This window comes from Stomoxys calcitrans, chromosome 1, assembly GCF_963082655.1.
Source record: "Stomoxys calcitrans chromosome 1, idStoCalc2.1, whole genome shotgun sequence".
Lineage (NCBI taxonomy): Eukaryota > Metazoa > Arthropoda > Insecta > Diptera > Muscidae > Stomoxys > Stomoxys calcitrans.
Window position 1 is genome coordinate 230,412,551 of NC_081552.1, and position 16,356 is coordinate 230,428,906.

General features: G+C 38.1%; 1 protein-coding gene across 1 annotated transcript; it reads left to right on the forward strand.

The window, feature by feature from the left end:
- The first annotated feature begins 7,258 nt into the window (after positions 1-7,258).
- Positions 7,259-13,311, forward strand: LOC131998567 (claw keratin). The gene is made up of 2 exons (XM_059371042.1): positions 7,259-7,565; positions 13,044-13,311. Exons 1-2 carry the CDS (start codon positions 7,274-7,276, stop codon positions 13,103-13,105), a joined length of 354 nt encoding a protein of 117 aa, XP_059227025.1. The 5' UTR covers positions 7,259-7,273; the 3' UTR covers positions 13,106-13,311.
- Positions 13,312-16,356: the final 3,045 nt, after the last annotated feature.

Here is a 16,356-nt window from a genome sequence, read left to right on the forward strand (position 1 = left end):
ACCGGTGAATTTCATTGAAATCGGTTCAGATTTAGCTATAGCTCTCATATATATATATATATATCACCCGATTTTAACTTCTGGAGTCACAGCAAGCGCATTTATTGATCTATCTCGCCAAAAATCTTGCAAAACGCTTTCCCCGACGACTGCCACAGTATCTGAGGAGTTTGCTCGAAATTGGTTCAGATTTAGATGTAGCTTCCATATATATGTTCGTCCGATTTGCAGTAATATTGCAATAAAATTGTCATTTGTTAACCGATTTTCCCGAAATTTGGCAGGAGGGATTTTCTCTTGACTCTCAACATTATCTGTGAATTTAATAGAAATCGGTTCAGATTTGTATAAAGCTCTCATATATATATATCGCCCGATTTTTACGCCTAGAGCCACTGCAATCGCATTGTTTGACCAATCATGCCAACATTTTTCACAACGCTTACCTCGACGACTACCACATTGTCGGAGAAGTTTGCTCGAAATCGGTTCATAATTAGATATAGCTTCTGTATATATGTTCGTCAGATTTTGGGTAATTTGCCATAATGTTGTCATATGTCAACTGTAGTTTTTACGGTTTTAACATAATTGCTCGCCGAGGTCCATCAAAATTTGTTCAGAATTGGATATAGCTCCCACATTGTACTTATAGGGTAGGTGTAGGGTATTATACAGTCGACACCGCCCGTGTTTTGCCCTTCCTTACTGATTTCATTGATGGGATTTTTGATGGGATGGAAAATAAGGGAGTTCAACAAAATCTGATGCTATGAGTACTTTATTTAGAGATATATAGGCGAATGCTTTTATAACTAAATCGACCATCCAGCTTTTGGTCATTGATCTCTCAATACCGCTAAATCTCACTATAAACCAATATTCCACCATGCATATAACAACCACTATTTTTTGCGGCAATCCCATGGCAGCCGGTTGTACGTACCGGATTGATCCGATGAATTCCTTCATCGGCAAGGGCTGCCGCATCAGTGTACCACCCACTGCTACTACAACAACAACAACAACTAATTTTGCGGAATTCATTTGATATCAGCTTTGACATCGGCCACTTTTGAATGTTTAAAGAGCATTTAGTCACATATATTCCCAAAACTACACTGATAGAAGAAAAGACATTGCATAATCATGAACCCATTGTTTTCATAAACATACACAGATGTTGTTGGAAATATTGCAAATTGCAGAACAATTTTGAAGAGTCTAACACAACTCACTGTACCAAATTTCGGTCAACTCGGACAATAAATGCGCCTTTTATGGGCCGAAAACCTTAAATCGAGAGATCGGTCTATATGGCAGCTATATGCAAATTTTGATCGATCTAGGCCAAATTGCAGAAATATGTCGAGAGTCTTAACACAACTTACTGTCCCAAATTTCGGCGACATCGGACAATAAATGCGCCTTTTATGGCCCCAAAACCTTAAATCGTGAGATCGGTCTATATGGCAGCAATATCCAAATCTGGACCGATCTGGGCCAAATTGAATGAAGATGTCGAGTGGAATACGACAACTCGCTGTCCCAAATGTCAGCAAAATTGCATAATAAATGTGGCTTTTATGGGCCCAAGACCCTAAATCGGCGGATCGGTCTATATGGCAGCAATATCCAAATCTGGACCGATCTGGGCCAAATTGAATGAAGATGTCGAATGGCATAAGACAACTCGCTGTCTCCAATGTCAGCAAAATCGGACAATAAATGTGGCTTTTATGGACCCAAGACCCTAAATCGGCGGATCGGTCTATATGACAGCTATATCTAAATCTGAACCGATCTGGGCCAAATTAAGGAAGGATGTCGAAGGGCCTAACACAACTCGCTGTCCCAAATGTCATCAAAATCGGACAATTAATGTGGCTCTTATGGGCCTAAGACCCTAAATCGGCGGATCGGTCTATATGACAGATATATCCACATCTGGACCGATCGAGGCTAAATTGAAGAAGATGTCGAGTGACGTAACTCAACTCACTGTCCCAGATATATCCACATCTGGACCGATCTAGGCTAAATTGAAGAAGATGTCGAGTGACGTAACTCAACTCACTGTCCCAAATTTCTCCAAAATTAGACAATAAATGTGGCTTTTATGGGCCCAAGACCCTAAAATGGGGGATCTGTCTATATGACAGCTATATTCAAATCTGGACCGATCTAGGCCAAATTAAAGAAGGATTTCGAATGGCCTTACACAACTCACTGTCCCAAATTTCTGCAAAATCGGTCAATTAATGTGGCTCTTAGGGGCCCAAGACCCTAAATCGGCGGATCGGTCTATGTGACAGCTATATCCAAATCTGTGAGAAATTGAAAAAGGATGTCGACAACTCACGGTCCCAAATTTCAGCAAAATCGGATAATAAATGTGGCTTTTATGGGCCTAAGCCCCTTAATCGGCGGATCGGTCTATATGGGGGTGATATGAGAATATAGTCCGATATAGCCCATCTGCGAACTGAGGTTGCGGACCCTCCCCCTTACCTCTATTTTCAAAAATGCCAGATCCCAGAGATGGGTGGTGCGATTTAAGCGAAATGTGCTCTCTTATAGTAACCTACAAACAAAAATTTGGTATCCGAATTTTGGATGGGGTACCTAGGGGGGCCGCCCCACCCTAAAACCTACCAAACATATATTTAGACCAATCATGACAATATGGGACTCAAATTAAAGGTATTTAGGATAAGAAAACGTATCTGATATCCAATTGTCGGACCAAGTGTTTGGGGGACCATCCCAACCCCCAAAACACCCCTAAATCGGACTTATATACCAACCATGGCAATATGGGACTCAAATGAAAGGTATTTGCGAGTAAAATACAAATCTGATATCCAAATTTGGAACAAGGTTTATGGGGGCCCCCTCCCTTCCCCAAAACACCCCTCAAACAGGACTTATTTACCGATCATGGCAATATGGGGCTCACATGAAAGGTATTTGAGTGTAGAATACGAATTTCGATATTCAAAAAACACCCCTCCCCAAAAACACACTCCATAGGGGACAAATGTAAGACTATTGCAATATGGGGCTCAAATTAAAAGCATTTGGGAAGCATGAATCTGATATCAATATTGGGGAAAAGTGTCTATGGGGCCACCCCACCCCCACAACACCACCCATAAAGGAAGTATTTTCTGACCATTGCAATATGAGGCTGAAATAAGAGGGTTTTTAGAGTTGAACACGAATCCGATATATATTTTCAAGGCCATCTCACCGAGTGGCCGCCCATCCCCCAAAACACCCTCCAGACCGAACATGTTTTCTGTCTATAGAAAAATGGAGCTCAAATGAAGGGTATTTGGGAGTAGACCATGACTTCAACATTCGGGACCAACTGTCTAGGGGACGTCCCACCACCATAACAACCCCCAAGTAGGACGTATTTGCTCACCAAGACAATTTGGGTCTTTAAGACAGTGGAGCTCGATATTCCTAGTTTTTAGGGCCCATACCCCAAACCGAACATATTTGCTGACTTTTGCAATAAGGAATTTAAATGAGATTCGAAAACGAATTTGATATCCAATTTTCAGGCAATATGGGGTTCAAATAAATGATATATAGATATATGAGAACAGAGCACGTTGCTGATATATTTTCCGGGCTTAGTGTTTGGTGGACCACCCCACTACCCAAAACACCGCTAAATCGGGCATATTTGCCGACCATGTCAATGTGGAGCTTAAATGAAAGGTACTGGGGGGTAGAGCAAGAATTGATACCCATTTTTGGGACCAATTTTCTGGGGGTCTACCCCTATCCCAAAATACCCCACAAACAGCATTTTTTTAGTGACCATCGCAATATGGGGCTTAAATAGAGATATTTGGGAGTAGAATACGAATTTGATATCCAAATGTAGGACCATGTCTTTAGGGCATCATCCCTTCCCTAAAACACCCCCAAAAGGGAAAAAATTTTTCAACCATGTCAATATGTGGCTCAAATAAACGATATTTGAGATTAGAAAAAGAATTTGATTACCTATTTTGGGGCCATGTGTTTGGGGGATCTGAACCCACATGTGATAAAGGGAGCGATTTTAGCTTCTGCGGTCGCTTCGTAGAAGTCCAGCATACAACGAAGAACGCCAAGATGTATTTCTTAGTAAATAAATATAATTTTATTTTTTTTACCAATTTTTCTAAATCTATATACCTTGCAAATGTGAATCCCACGTCAATAATAGGCCAGCGTGGTTCGTGCCTGAAATAATACAAACATTGTCGTAAAGGACATTGTTTTGACTATCTATTCTAGCCTATCGTTTTGTGAGTGATCATCATTTAGTGTGCATTACTTGATGTTGTTGTTGTTCTTCGCAGTTATATTTATATAGAAGTTATAGTCGAACTTAATGCTCACATTTATTTAAATATTTTTCATTGGATTCTATTTCATTCCCATGTTGAAACAGCTTGACATTGGCCTCTAAGAAAACATGAAATTTTTTTAATTGCATCAACATAATAAGTTCTGTAAAGCAATGTTATTATTATTACTTTGGTGCATTATAATTTAAAGCCATTCATGCTTGAAGAGAACAAAGAATAAATTAAAGGTGAGATGTTAAGGAGTTGGGTATGAAAATTAAGGGTAATGTTTGAATAAATACGGTTATCGAAAATATTAGATACTAACAAATCACCACCTCGGGTATATATGTGAACCACATTTCGTCAAAATCCAGTGAAAAATGCATACCTTATGCCCCATAGCAGCTCTATAGATATCATCCGATTTAGACCAAATGCTTATAAGTACAAGTCATTGTTCAACCGACAGATCGGTCTATATGGCAGCTATATCCAAATCTGGACCGATCTGAGCCAAATTGAAGACAAATATCGAAAGGCCTAACACAAGTCATTGTCCCAAATTTCGGCGACATCGGACAATAAATGCGCTTTTTATGGGCCCAAAACCTTAAATCGAGAGATCGGTCTATATGGCAGCTATGTCCAAATCTGAACCGATCAGGGCCAAATAGAAGATAGATGTCGAAGGGCCTAAGGCAAATCACTGTCCCAAATTTCAGCAAAATCGGATAATAAATGTGGCTTTTATGGGCCTAAGACCATAAATCGGAGGATTGCTCTATATGGCAGCTATATCCAAATTTGGACCGATCTGGGCCAAATTGACGAAGGATGTTGAAGGGCTCAACGCAACTCACTGTCCCAAATTTCAGCAAAATCGGATAATAAATGTGGCTTTTATGGGCCTAAGACCATAAATCAGAGGATCGCTCTATATGGCAGCTGTATCCAAATTTGGACCGATCTGGGCCAAATTGACGAAGGATGTTGAAGGGCCTAAGGCAAATCACTGTCCCGAATTTCAGCAAAATCGAATAATATATGTGGCTTTTATGGGCCTAAGACCATAAATCGGAGGATTGGTCTATATGGCAGCTTTATCCAAATTCGGACCGATCGGAGCCAAATTGACGAAGGATGTCGAAGGGCTCAACGCAACTCACTCTCCCAAATTTCATCCAAATGGGATATAAAATGTGGCTTTTATGGGCTTAAGACCCTAAATCTGAGGATCGGTCTATATGGCAGCTATATCCAAATTTGGACCGATCGGAGCCAAATTGACGAAGAATGTTGAAGGGCCTAACACAACTCACTATACCAAATTTCATCCAAATGGGATATAAAATGTGGCTTTTATGGGCTTAAGACCCTAAATCTGAGGATCGGTCTATATGGCAGCTATATCCAAATTTGGACCGATCTGGGCCAAATTGACGAAGGATGTTGAAGGGCTCAACGCAACTCACTGTCCCAAATTTCAGCAAAATCGGATAATAAATGTGGCTTTTATGGGCCTAAGACCCTAAATCGGCGGATCGGTCTATATGGTGGCTATATCAAGATATAGTCCGATATAGCCCATCTTCGAACTTAACCTGCTTATGGACAAAAAAAGAATCTGTGCAAAATTTCAGCTCAATATCTCAATTTTTAAAGAGTGTAGCGTGATTTCAACAGTCAGACGGACAGACGGACGGACATGTCTAGATCGTCTTAGATTTTTACGCTGATCAAGAATATATATACTAAAGTATATATATTCTTGATCAGCGTAAAAATAGGTCGTAGGGTCGGAAATCGATATTTCGATGTGTTGCAAACGGAATGACAAAATGAATATACCCCCATCCTTCGGTGGTGGGTATAATAAAAGTTATGGGAATTGAGGTTTGTTTCTTAAGTCTTTTGTTTTCCTCCCACATATAATGTGATATTTTTTCAACCACCCTCGTGTCTCATAAGATTCTCATTCTAATGACACTCTTCGATGGAAATTCCTTCACAGCAGTTTGTTTTTTTTTTTTTTTCAAGTTTAAATATAAGTTCTTGGCAATCAATTTGTGAACATGCAAACAAGCCTGTGCTAATGGCCTAGCAAAGAAGAAAACAAAACCCGTATAACAAACGTCGGGGAGGCAGATCTCCCTTCCCTAGCTTCAGTTATGCATTTTCCACGCAATCTTCTGAACATGCATACAAGCAAACACTTTTACCATTGTTTGCATGTACTTCAATGGTGCCTTTGGCACACGCCTTTTTCACAAAATCTCAATCCCATTAAACGGCATTTAGCTTCAATTTCAATAGCTGACTGACTGACTGCGTGTATTATTCCTACAACTGTTTAGCTTGGCAGATTTTTGTTTTTTCCTAATCGAGTATTTACAAACCTTGAAGAATTCATAATCAGCAAAGTTCTCGTAGAGTTTTTCCTAAATTCGCTGCTTCTATTTATTGTTTATGTTTAATTTTCTTCAGAACAAAATCTCAGCATAGAAACAAAGCAGCGACGACAATAGTAAAAGAATATACAAATAAGATCTCATTTGCGAACCTTCTAAGTGCGTTTGCTTGTGTATACTTTGGGCTAAAATAGCAAAATAAAAAAAAAAAAAAAAAATTCGAAATAAAGATCTACGAAGTTCAGTTGAACAATGAAGCCCAAAGGCAAATTGTTGTCCATGTATATATAAAAACTTGTTGCATTGTTGTATCAAGTGTCAGTTGTAATTGTCCAGTGTTCAGAGTGTGGCATTAAACAGTCCAAACAATAAAAAAATATATCCAAAATTGAATAGAAACCTCCTTAATCTGCTATTGAGACAAGAGTTTGATATCTGCATTTCCTTTGCAGTTTTTGTTTTTTTTTTTTTGGCGCAAACTTCTTATATCCCAATTTAATTGTTGGCAAAATGTCAAAGGTTTTGTTAGTCTGCAAATTCACAATTTTGTGTTGGCTGCTTTTGGCGTGTTTTTCTGCGGTAATAGCTGCCCCCAAACCTGAGACAGCAGTTGTGGAAGCAGAAGATCTTGAAACTGGAGCAGCAGCAGCAGCAGTTGAAAAGGATGACTTGGAGGGTTCCTCATCATATGGTTATGGATATTATTCTTCACCCTATTTGTATGGTGGACATCTTGGAGGATATGGTGGATATGGCGGCTATGGTTTAGGATATCCCTACTATGGGGGATATTATGGTATAGGTAAGTGAACCTTGATGTAGTGTGGTTTGTGAGGTGCAAATTGTTTTAAACAAAACACAAATACTGTCTTTAGTTTCCCTTTAGAGAAAATTTCATTGAAATTTTTTTCTTTAGAGAAAATTTCATTGAAATTTTTTTCTTTAGAGAAAATTTCATTGAAATTTTTTTCTTTAGAGGAAATTTCATTGAAATTTTTTTCTTTAGAGAAAATTTCATTGACATTTTGTCTTTAGAGAAAATTTCATTGAAATTTTGTCTTTAGAGAAAATTTCATTGACATTTTGTCTTTAGAGAAAATTTCATTGACATTTTGTCTTTAGAGAAAATTTCATTAAAATTTTGTCTTTAGAGAAAATTTCATTGAAATTTTCTCTAGAGACAAAATTTTGTCTCTAGAGAAAATTTCATTGAAATTTTGTCTCTAGAGAAAATTTCATTGAAATTTTGTCTTTAGAGAAAATTTCATTGAAATTTTTTCTTTTGAGAAAATTTCATTTTGTCTTTGGAGAAAATTTCATTGAAATTTTGTCTATAGAGAAAATTTCATTGAAATTTTGTCTTTAGAGAAAATTTCATTGAAATTTTGTCTTTAGAGAAAATTTCATTGAAATTTTGTCTTTAGAGAAAATTTCATTGAAATTTTGTCTTTAGAGAAAATTTCATTGAAATTTTGTCTTTAGAGAAAATTTCATTGAAATTTTGTCTTTAGAGAAAATTTCATTGAAATTTTGTCTTTAGAGAAAATTTCATTGAAATTTTTTTCTTTAGAGAAAATTTCATTGAAATTTTTTTCTTTAGAGAAAATTTCATTGAAATTTTGTCTTTAGAGAAAATTTCATTGAAATTTTGTCTTTAGAGAAAATTTCATTGAAATTTTGTCTTTAGAGAAAATTTCATTGAAATTTTGTCTTTAGAGAAAATTTCATTGAAATTTTGTCTTTAGAGAAAATTTCATAGAAATTTTGTCTTTAGAGAAAATTTCATTGAAATTTTGTCTTTAGAGAAAATTTCATTGAAATTTTTTTCTTTAGAGAAAATTTCATTGAAATTTTTTTCTTTAGAGAAAATTTCATTGAAATTTTGTCTTTAGAGAAAATTTCATTGAAATTTTGTCTTTAGAGAAAATTTCATTGAAATTTTGTCTTTAGAGAAAATTTCATTGAAATTTTGTCTTTAGAGAAAATTTCATTGAAATTTTGTCTTTAGAGAAAATTTCATTGAAATTTTGTCTTTAGAGAAAATTTCATTGAAATTTTGTCTTTAGAGAAAATTTCATTGAAATTTTGTCTTTAGAGAAAATTTCATTGAAATTTTGTCTTTAGAGAAAATTTCATTGAAATTTTGTCTTTAGAGAAAATTTCATTGAAATTTTTTTCTTTAGAGAAAATTTCATTGAAATTTTTTTCTTTAGAGAAAATTTCATTGAAATTTTGTCTTTAGAGAAAATTTCATTGAATTTAGAGAAAATTCATGAGACTTTCATTATCTGCATCTGTTTCCAGTGGAGCGGCAGATTTAAGTCTGGTAGAAGGCGTAGAATGTACTCCATAGACCCAATAGCTGCATTTGTGGTATCAGGCCGTAGCATGTTGTCTGACTACTGAGATCTCGACGGGTGGAGCTGCTGCGCCAGGCTCCACAGCCGACAGATGACTGGTCAGCAGGGGCTTTTGACCAGAAACCCGGTTCGAGACTAAAACAAGTAAAAGCGTGCTAAGTTTGGCCGGGTCGAATCTTATATACCATCCACCGCGGATCGTATTTGTCGAGTTCTTCTTCCGGCATCTCTTCTTAGGCAAAAAAGGATGTAAGAAAATATTTGCTCTGATATTAGAATAAGAATTGCCCCCTTTGGGGGCTCAAGAAGTAAAATAGAGAGATTGATTTATATGGGAGCTGTATCGGGCTATAGACCGATTCAGATCATAATAAACACGTATGTTGGTGGTCATGAGAGGATCCGTCGTACAAAATGTCAGGCAAATCGGATAATAATTGCGACCTCTAGAGGCTCAAGAAGTCAAGACCCAAGATCAGTATATATGGCAGCTATATCAGGTTATGGACCGATTTGAACCATACTTGGCACGGTTGTTGGATATCATAACAAAATACTTCGTGCAAAATTTCATTCAAATCGGATGAGAATTGCGCCCTCTAGAGGCTCAAGAAGTCAAGACCCGAGATCGATATATATGACAGCTATATCAGGTTATGAACCGATTTGAACCATACTAGGCACAGTTGTTGGATATCATAACAAAATACTTCTTGCAAAATTTCATTCCAATCGGATAAGAATTGCCCCCTTTAGAGGCTCAAGATGTCAAGACCCGAGATCGATATATATGACAGCTATATCAGGTTATGAACCGATTTGAACCATACTAGGCACAGTTATTGGATATCATAACACAATACTTTGTGCAAAAATTCATTCAAATCGGATAAGAATTGCGCCCTCTAGAGGCTTAAGAAGTCAAGTCCCAAGATCGGTTTATATGGCAGCTATATCAGGTTATGGACCGATTTGAACCATACTTTGCACAGTTGTTGGATATCATAACAAAATACTTCGTGCAAAATTTCATTCCAATCGGATAAGAATTGCGCACTCTAGAGGCTCAAGAAATCAAGACACAAGATCGGTTTATATGGCAGCTATATCAAAACATGGACCGATATGGCCCATTTACAATACCAACCGACCTACACTAATAAGAAGTATTTGTGCAAAATTTCAAGTGGCTGGCTGTACTCCTTCGGAAGTTAGACGGACGGACGGACGGACGGACGGACGGACGGACAGACGGACGGACGGACGGACAGACGGACGGACGGACGGACGGACGGACAGACGGACGGACAGACGGACGAACATGGCTAGATCGACATAATATGTCGCGACGATCAAGAATATTTATACTTTATGGGTCTCAGACGAATAGTTTGAGGTGTTACAAGCAGAATGACGAAATTAGTACACCCCCCATCCTATGATGGAGGGTATGAAAAAGGCCGAACCTATTTTATGTTCGCATACCTATAATTTGCCTAGGCCATCGGCCTATTTTATGTTCGAACCTATTTTATGTTAGCATACCTATAATTTGCCTAGGTCATCGGCCTTCTTCTGCAAATCTATACGCTCTTTAGAAGGTTGGAATAATAAAAAATGCATCGCTCCCTGGTTTATTGAGAGTCTTGGTGCGAATGGTCCTAAAACTCTCACCAATAAGGAGAGAAACTCGGAGATTCGCTGAACGGCCCACACCAAAGGCTACACGGCTAGAATCGGAAACGGCACCTCAGTCAGCCAAAAGACTGCGGTCATCTGGGGAGCAACTCATGCCCAAAATAACTAAGGCGAACAATAGTAATATGGGTCCATGAACCCTTGCTTACGTCGCTGGAGACAGCTTGGTGATGTAGTTGTCGAGAAGGGTGAAGAACAGGTCGGCATACCTGGGAACAATTGGAATGGGATAGTCAATGGACTGTCATACTCCGATGTCATTGCGGAAATAACTGCCTTATTGGGGCCGATACAAATTTATTGCTTTCGGGGATCAACGCTCAGTTGAAATGTATCGTTGCGCCCTAAAGAAGACTGGCGAGATCTGGGCTTAGTCACTGGGTTTAGTCAAGAAGGAAGATATTCCTTTTCGACCAATGGCACACGCTTGGATACCAAGGATTGTCTCATATCCTGAATCCACACCTGAGAGGCTGAGGTAGAGAGAGAGAGAGAGGTACTGTACCACTTTTCCTGATCGAACCGATTGGTACTACGATATCCCTGGTAATAGAAGTTACATAGACTTCTATGCGGATGGTTTCAAACTAAACAACCAGGTGGGTTTTACTCTAAAGATCTAGAATCGAAAGATTACCCGACCATTGCAGTGTGTATCAAGCGGAGATCCTTGCTATTAAGGAAGTGGTGGAATGGCTAAGATATAATAACGACGATTGGCATAAATATCTTCTCAGACAGACAGGCAGCCATTAAATCCCTGGAGAATGTATTTCTGAACACAAAAACCGACCTCGACTGCTGCAGATCTCTGAATGAGATGGCTGAACAATTCAAAAATTCACCTGTTTTGGGAGCCGAGACACACAGATATCCCAGAGAATTGTAAAGCGGACGAGCGGACGAGGGAAACTGAAATCTGTGGGTATGCCTTTAGCGCCAGGTAAGCTAAGTTTTCAGGCCCAGGTCCGAAGGCCAATTAATGTTAGATGGTCGCATAGTGAGGAATGTGAGCATTCCAAAACTATGTCGCCTTATCTATACTTGAAGAGGTCTACTGCTTTGCTGTCACCAGCTACAACAGACGTCTCAGTCATTGTGTCCATCGTGACAGGTCATTGTCTATTCGGAAAACATGCTGACAGACTGAAGGTTGCCAGCTACGACCTTTGCAGAAGCTATGAGGACATCGAAGAAGAGACTATAGAGCATCTGCTGTGTGTGTATGCCGCACTAGCAGTCAGAAGGAGTTCCACTTTAGGTTCTCATTTCTTTGAGAACCTGCCTGATTTAGCGGATGTGAACATTCTCAAGTTATTGGTCTTTTTAAAGCGATCTGAATGGTTCAACAGTAGGAACTAGAAGGCATTCTCCTTCTTCTGTGCCTTTGGTATCACAATGGACGAAAACATCGAAGTGAGTCTGATGGCAGACTGCCACTTAAACCTAACCTAACCTAAGGGAATGTAATCTCAATATTTTTAACCACCAACTGGAAGATTGGTATATTGTATGAGGTTGATGGCAACCGGAGGCTTGCAGTCTCACAGACCTTTGGCTTGGGGAAATTGTTGCTAAACAGTTGTCTAACAACAACATCTCTATAGTCAGGCGGATTGCAGAAGACTGTAACTCTCCCCGCTATGATCGGTACAGGAGGGAAAGAAGTCGAGAGGGAACCCGACAAGCCCTGTGCAAGTGGGTCATCCAGTTGGAATGGGCTCAAGGTGTGTCCTAGCAGGGAAGGACAGAACTCCAACGGATGGATCCCGGGACACTGGACACTTGCGGTGTCTGGGAAAGACTGCAATATAGCCCTTTTTCAATCCCAGCCGACCTACACTTATAAGAAGTATTTGTGCAAATTTTCATTTTCAAGCAGCTAGCTTTACTTCATCGAAAGTTGGTGTGCTTTCGACATACAGACGGACGGACAAGCGGGAAATCATGGCTATCTCGACTTAAAATGACATGACGATCAAGAATATATATACTTCACATGGGGTCTTTGACGCACATTTCGAGGTGTTACAAACAGCATGACGAAACTGGTATCCCCCCATCCTATGGTGGAGGGTATAAAAACCAAAGTGTGTGTACTATTCATTATAAAAAATAACTTTTTCTAAAATGTCAATTTCAAATGTTTTAATGGCTTATTAAAAGAAAACAGGTTCGTTTCTTAAGTCTTTTGTTTTTTTTTTTTCCTTTCATATTTTCAGGTTATCCCTACTATGGTGGCTACTATGGAGGATACCATGGCTTACATGGACATTATTTCTAGTTTTATAAAAGTTAAGATACATAAATTCTGATTTATTTCTCATTTCTCCAGTAACACAGATGTGGATTATTGTCATCAAAAACACACACAAGCTCATATTATGCATATCTTTACCCAAGTGATTAATCATTTTTTTTATTTCCTTGTGCTAAATATCTCATGATTCTCTTAAACTTTTAAGTTAAAACCTTTCGATAAGTTTTATTGATACAATATCATTGATGCGCCAGAAAAAATCAAAGAAAAGAAAGTGAATATTGTGTCATTTTTTGTCAAGCTGCCTTATATTGTTTTGTTCAATAAAAATACGAAAAAAAGAAGATAATAAACCAATAATTTTCATACCCACCACTGTAGGATAGGGGGTATGTTCATTTAGTCATTCCGTTTGCAACACATGGAAATATCAATTTGCGACCCTACAAAGTATGTATGTTTTGGATCGTGGTAAAATTCTAAGACGATATAACGATGTCCGTGTGTTTATCCGTGTGTCCGTCCGTCCGTCCGTCTGTTGTAATCACTCTAGAGCCTTACAAAATTGAGATATTGAGCTGAAATTTGGCACAGATACGTCTTTTTGATGCACGCTGGTTAAATTCTTGAATGGACCAAATCGGACCATATTTCGATATAGCTGCTATATAGACCGATCTGCCGATAAAGGGTCTAATGCCCATAAAAGCTTTATTATTTAACCGATTTAGCTGAAATTTGCAACAGTGAGTTATTTTAAGCCTACCGACATCTGACCTAAATATGGATTAGATCGGTCTATATTTAGATATAGCTGCCATATAGACCGATCTCCCGATAAAGGGTCTGAAGCCCATAAAAGCTTTATTTTTTATCCGATTTCGCTGAAATTTGAAACAGTGAGTAGTTTTACGCCTCCCAATACAGGACCCAAATATGCTTTAGATCGGACTATATTTAGGTATAGCTGCTATATCGACCGATCTCCAAATAAAGGGTCTGAAGACAATAAAAACTTTATTTATTACCCGATTTCGCTGAAATTTGCAGCAGTTAGTTTTTTTAAGCCTCCCGACAGCTGACCTTAATATGGATTAGATCGGTTCATATTAAGATATAGCTGCCATGTAGACCGATCTCCCGATAAAGGGTTTGAAGCCCATAAAAGCATTATTTTTTAACCGATTTCGCTGAAATTTGAAACAGTAGGTAGTTTTACGCCTCCCAACATAAAACTCAAATATGGGTCAGATCGGACAATATTCAGATATAGCTGCCATATAGACCGATCTCCAAATAAAGGGTCTGAAGACCCCAAAAGCTTTATTTTTTAACCAATTGCGCTGCAATTTAAAACAGGGGGTTATTTTAAGCCTCCCGACATCTGACCTAAATATGGATTAGATCGGACTATATTTAGATATAGCTGCCATATAAACCGATCTCCCGATAAAGGGTCTGAAGCCCATAAAAGCATTATTTTTTAACCGATTTCGCTGAAATTTGAAACAGTGGGTAGTTTTACGCCTCCCAACATAAAACTCAAATATGGGTCAGATCGGACAATATTCAGATATAGCTGCCATATAGACCGATCTCCAGATAAAGGGTCTGAAGACCATAAAAGCTTTACTTTTTAACCGATTTTGCTGAAATTTTAAACAGTAGGGTAGGTTTACGCCTCCCAACTTCGGACCCAAATATGGTTCAGATCGGATTATATTCAGATATAGCTGCCATATAGACCGATCTCCCGATAAAGGGTCTGAAGCCCATTAAAGCTTTAATTAGTACCCGATTTCGCTGAAATTTGCAACAGTTGGTTATTTTAAGCCTCCCGACATCTAACCCAAATAGATCGGTCCATATTTAGATATAGCTGCCATATAGACCGATCTCCCGATAAAGGCTCTGAAGCCCATAAAAGCTTTATTTAGTACCCGATTTCGATGAAATTTTAAACAGTGGGTAGTTCTACGCCTCCCAACATAGGACCCAAATATGGTTCACATCGGACTATATTCAGATATAGACCGATCTCCAGATAAAGGGTCTGAAGCCCATAAATGCTTTATTTTTTAACCGATTTCGCTGAAATTTGAAACAGTGGGTAGTTTTACATCTCCCAACATAGGACTCAAATATGGTTCAGATCGGACTATATTCAGATATAGCTGCCATATAGACCGATCTCCCGATAAAGGGTCTGAAGCCCTTAAAAGCTTTATTTTTTAACCGATTTCGCTGAAATTTGAAATACAAAATTCAACCGTTACTTATATTTATTAGACTACTCAATGCCGAATTTGGGTGCATACATTATCCAATTTTCATCAGATTGTGGCGAAAGGGGGTTTACATATACACCCGAGGTGGTAGTGGATATCCAAAGTTCGGCCCGACCAAACTTAATTCCTTTTTACTTGTTTTTATTCATAAAAAAAAAATTATTCATACAAAAAAATTATAATAACGCAAATGTAATGATTGAAAAAAATGAATACCATTATGAAAAAAAATCTGATAAAGTAAATAAGATGCGGTTACATTTATATTTTTTTTTTTTTTTTTGACTTTATGGGTTTGTTTGGTTTTGTGGGTAAGGTGCTTTTGGGCCACTCCAAAAATTTCTGTTCTGCTGAGATGATTGATTAATTGTTCATTTAGTCATTCACTGACAACAAATGATTCGCTTGTCTACCTTTGTTTTTTGGTTGTATTGTTTTTTTTTCTTGAGCTTACACAAAGTCAAATATTACACTTGAATTTGAATGGCTTATCCGTGCGCTTACTGTTCGATTTTAAACTAATTGCATGACACACTGGCCGCCATGATATTGACATATTTTGCAATCGGATCAGATAATTAGCAACTCCATATAATGGTCGAACAGTTTTGTTTCTTTGGCGTTTACATTTGCATCCGCTTGCAGGGGAAGGGGAGGTCATTAACACATCTAATGATTGTAATTATTATTCAATATTTTTTGATTTTTTTTTTTCGGTTCTCGGAAATAATGCTTTTTGCTTTTGTTTGGGTTTTTAACTAGACCTTTGATTGGCAGAGTGAACTCATACAGTGTAACAATTTGGTGAATGCCTTAGATTTCAGTGCGGTACAGCAATGAAAGCCTACATAAACGTTTGAAAAAAAGCGCACAAGATTTTGTGACCAAAACTTGTTGAAGTGGTTTTCAGTGAATGTCATGAATGCCGGCATGTCATTGCCCCAATGTAATTGGTCAGCTGTGTGTATAAATATGAAATATTAAAAA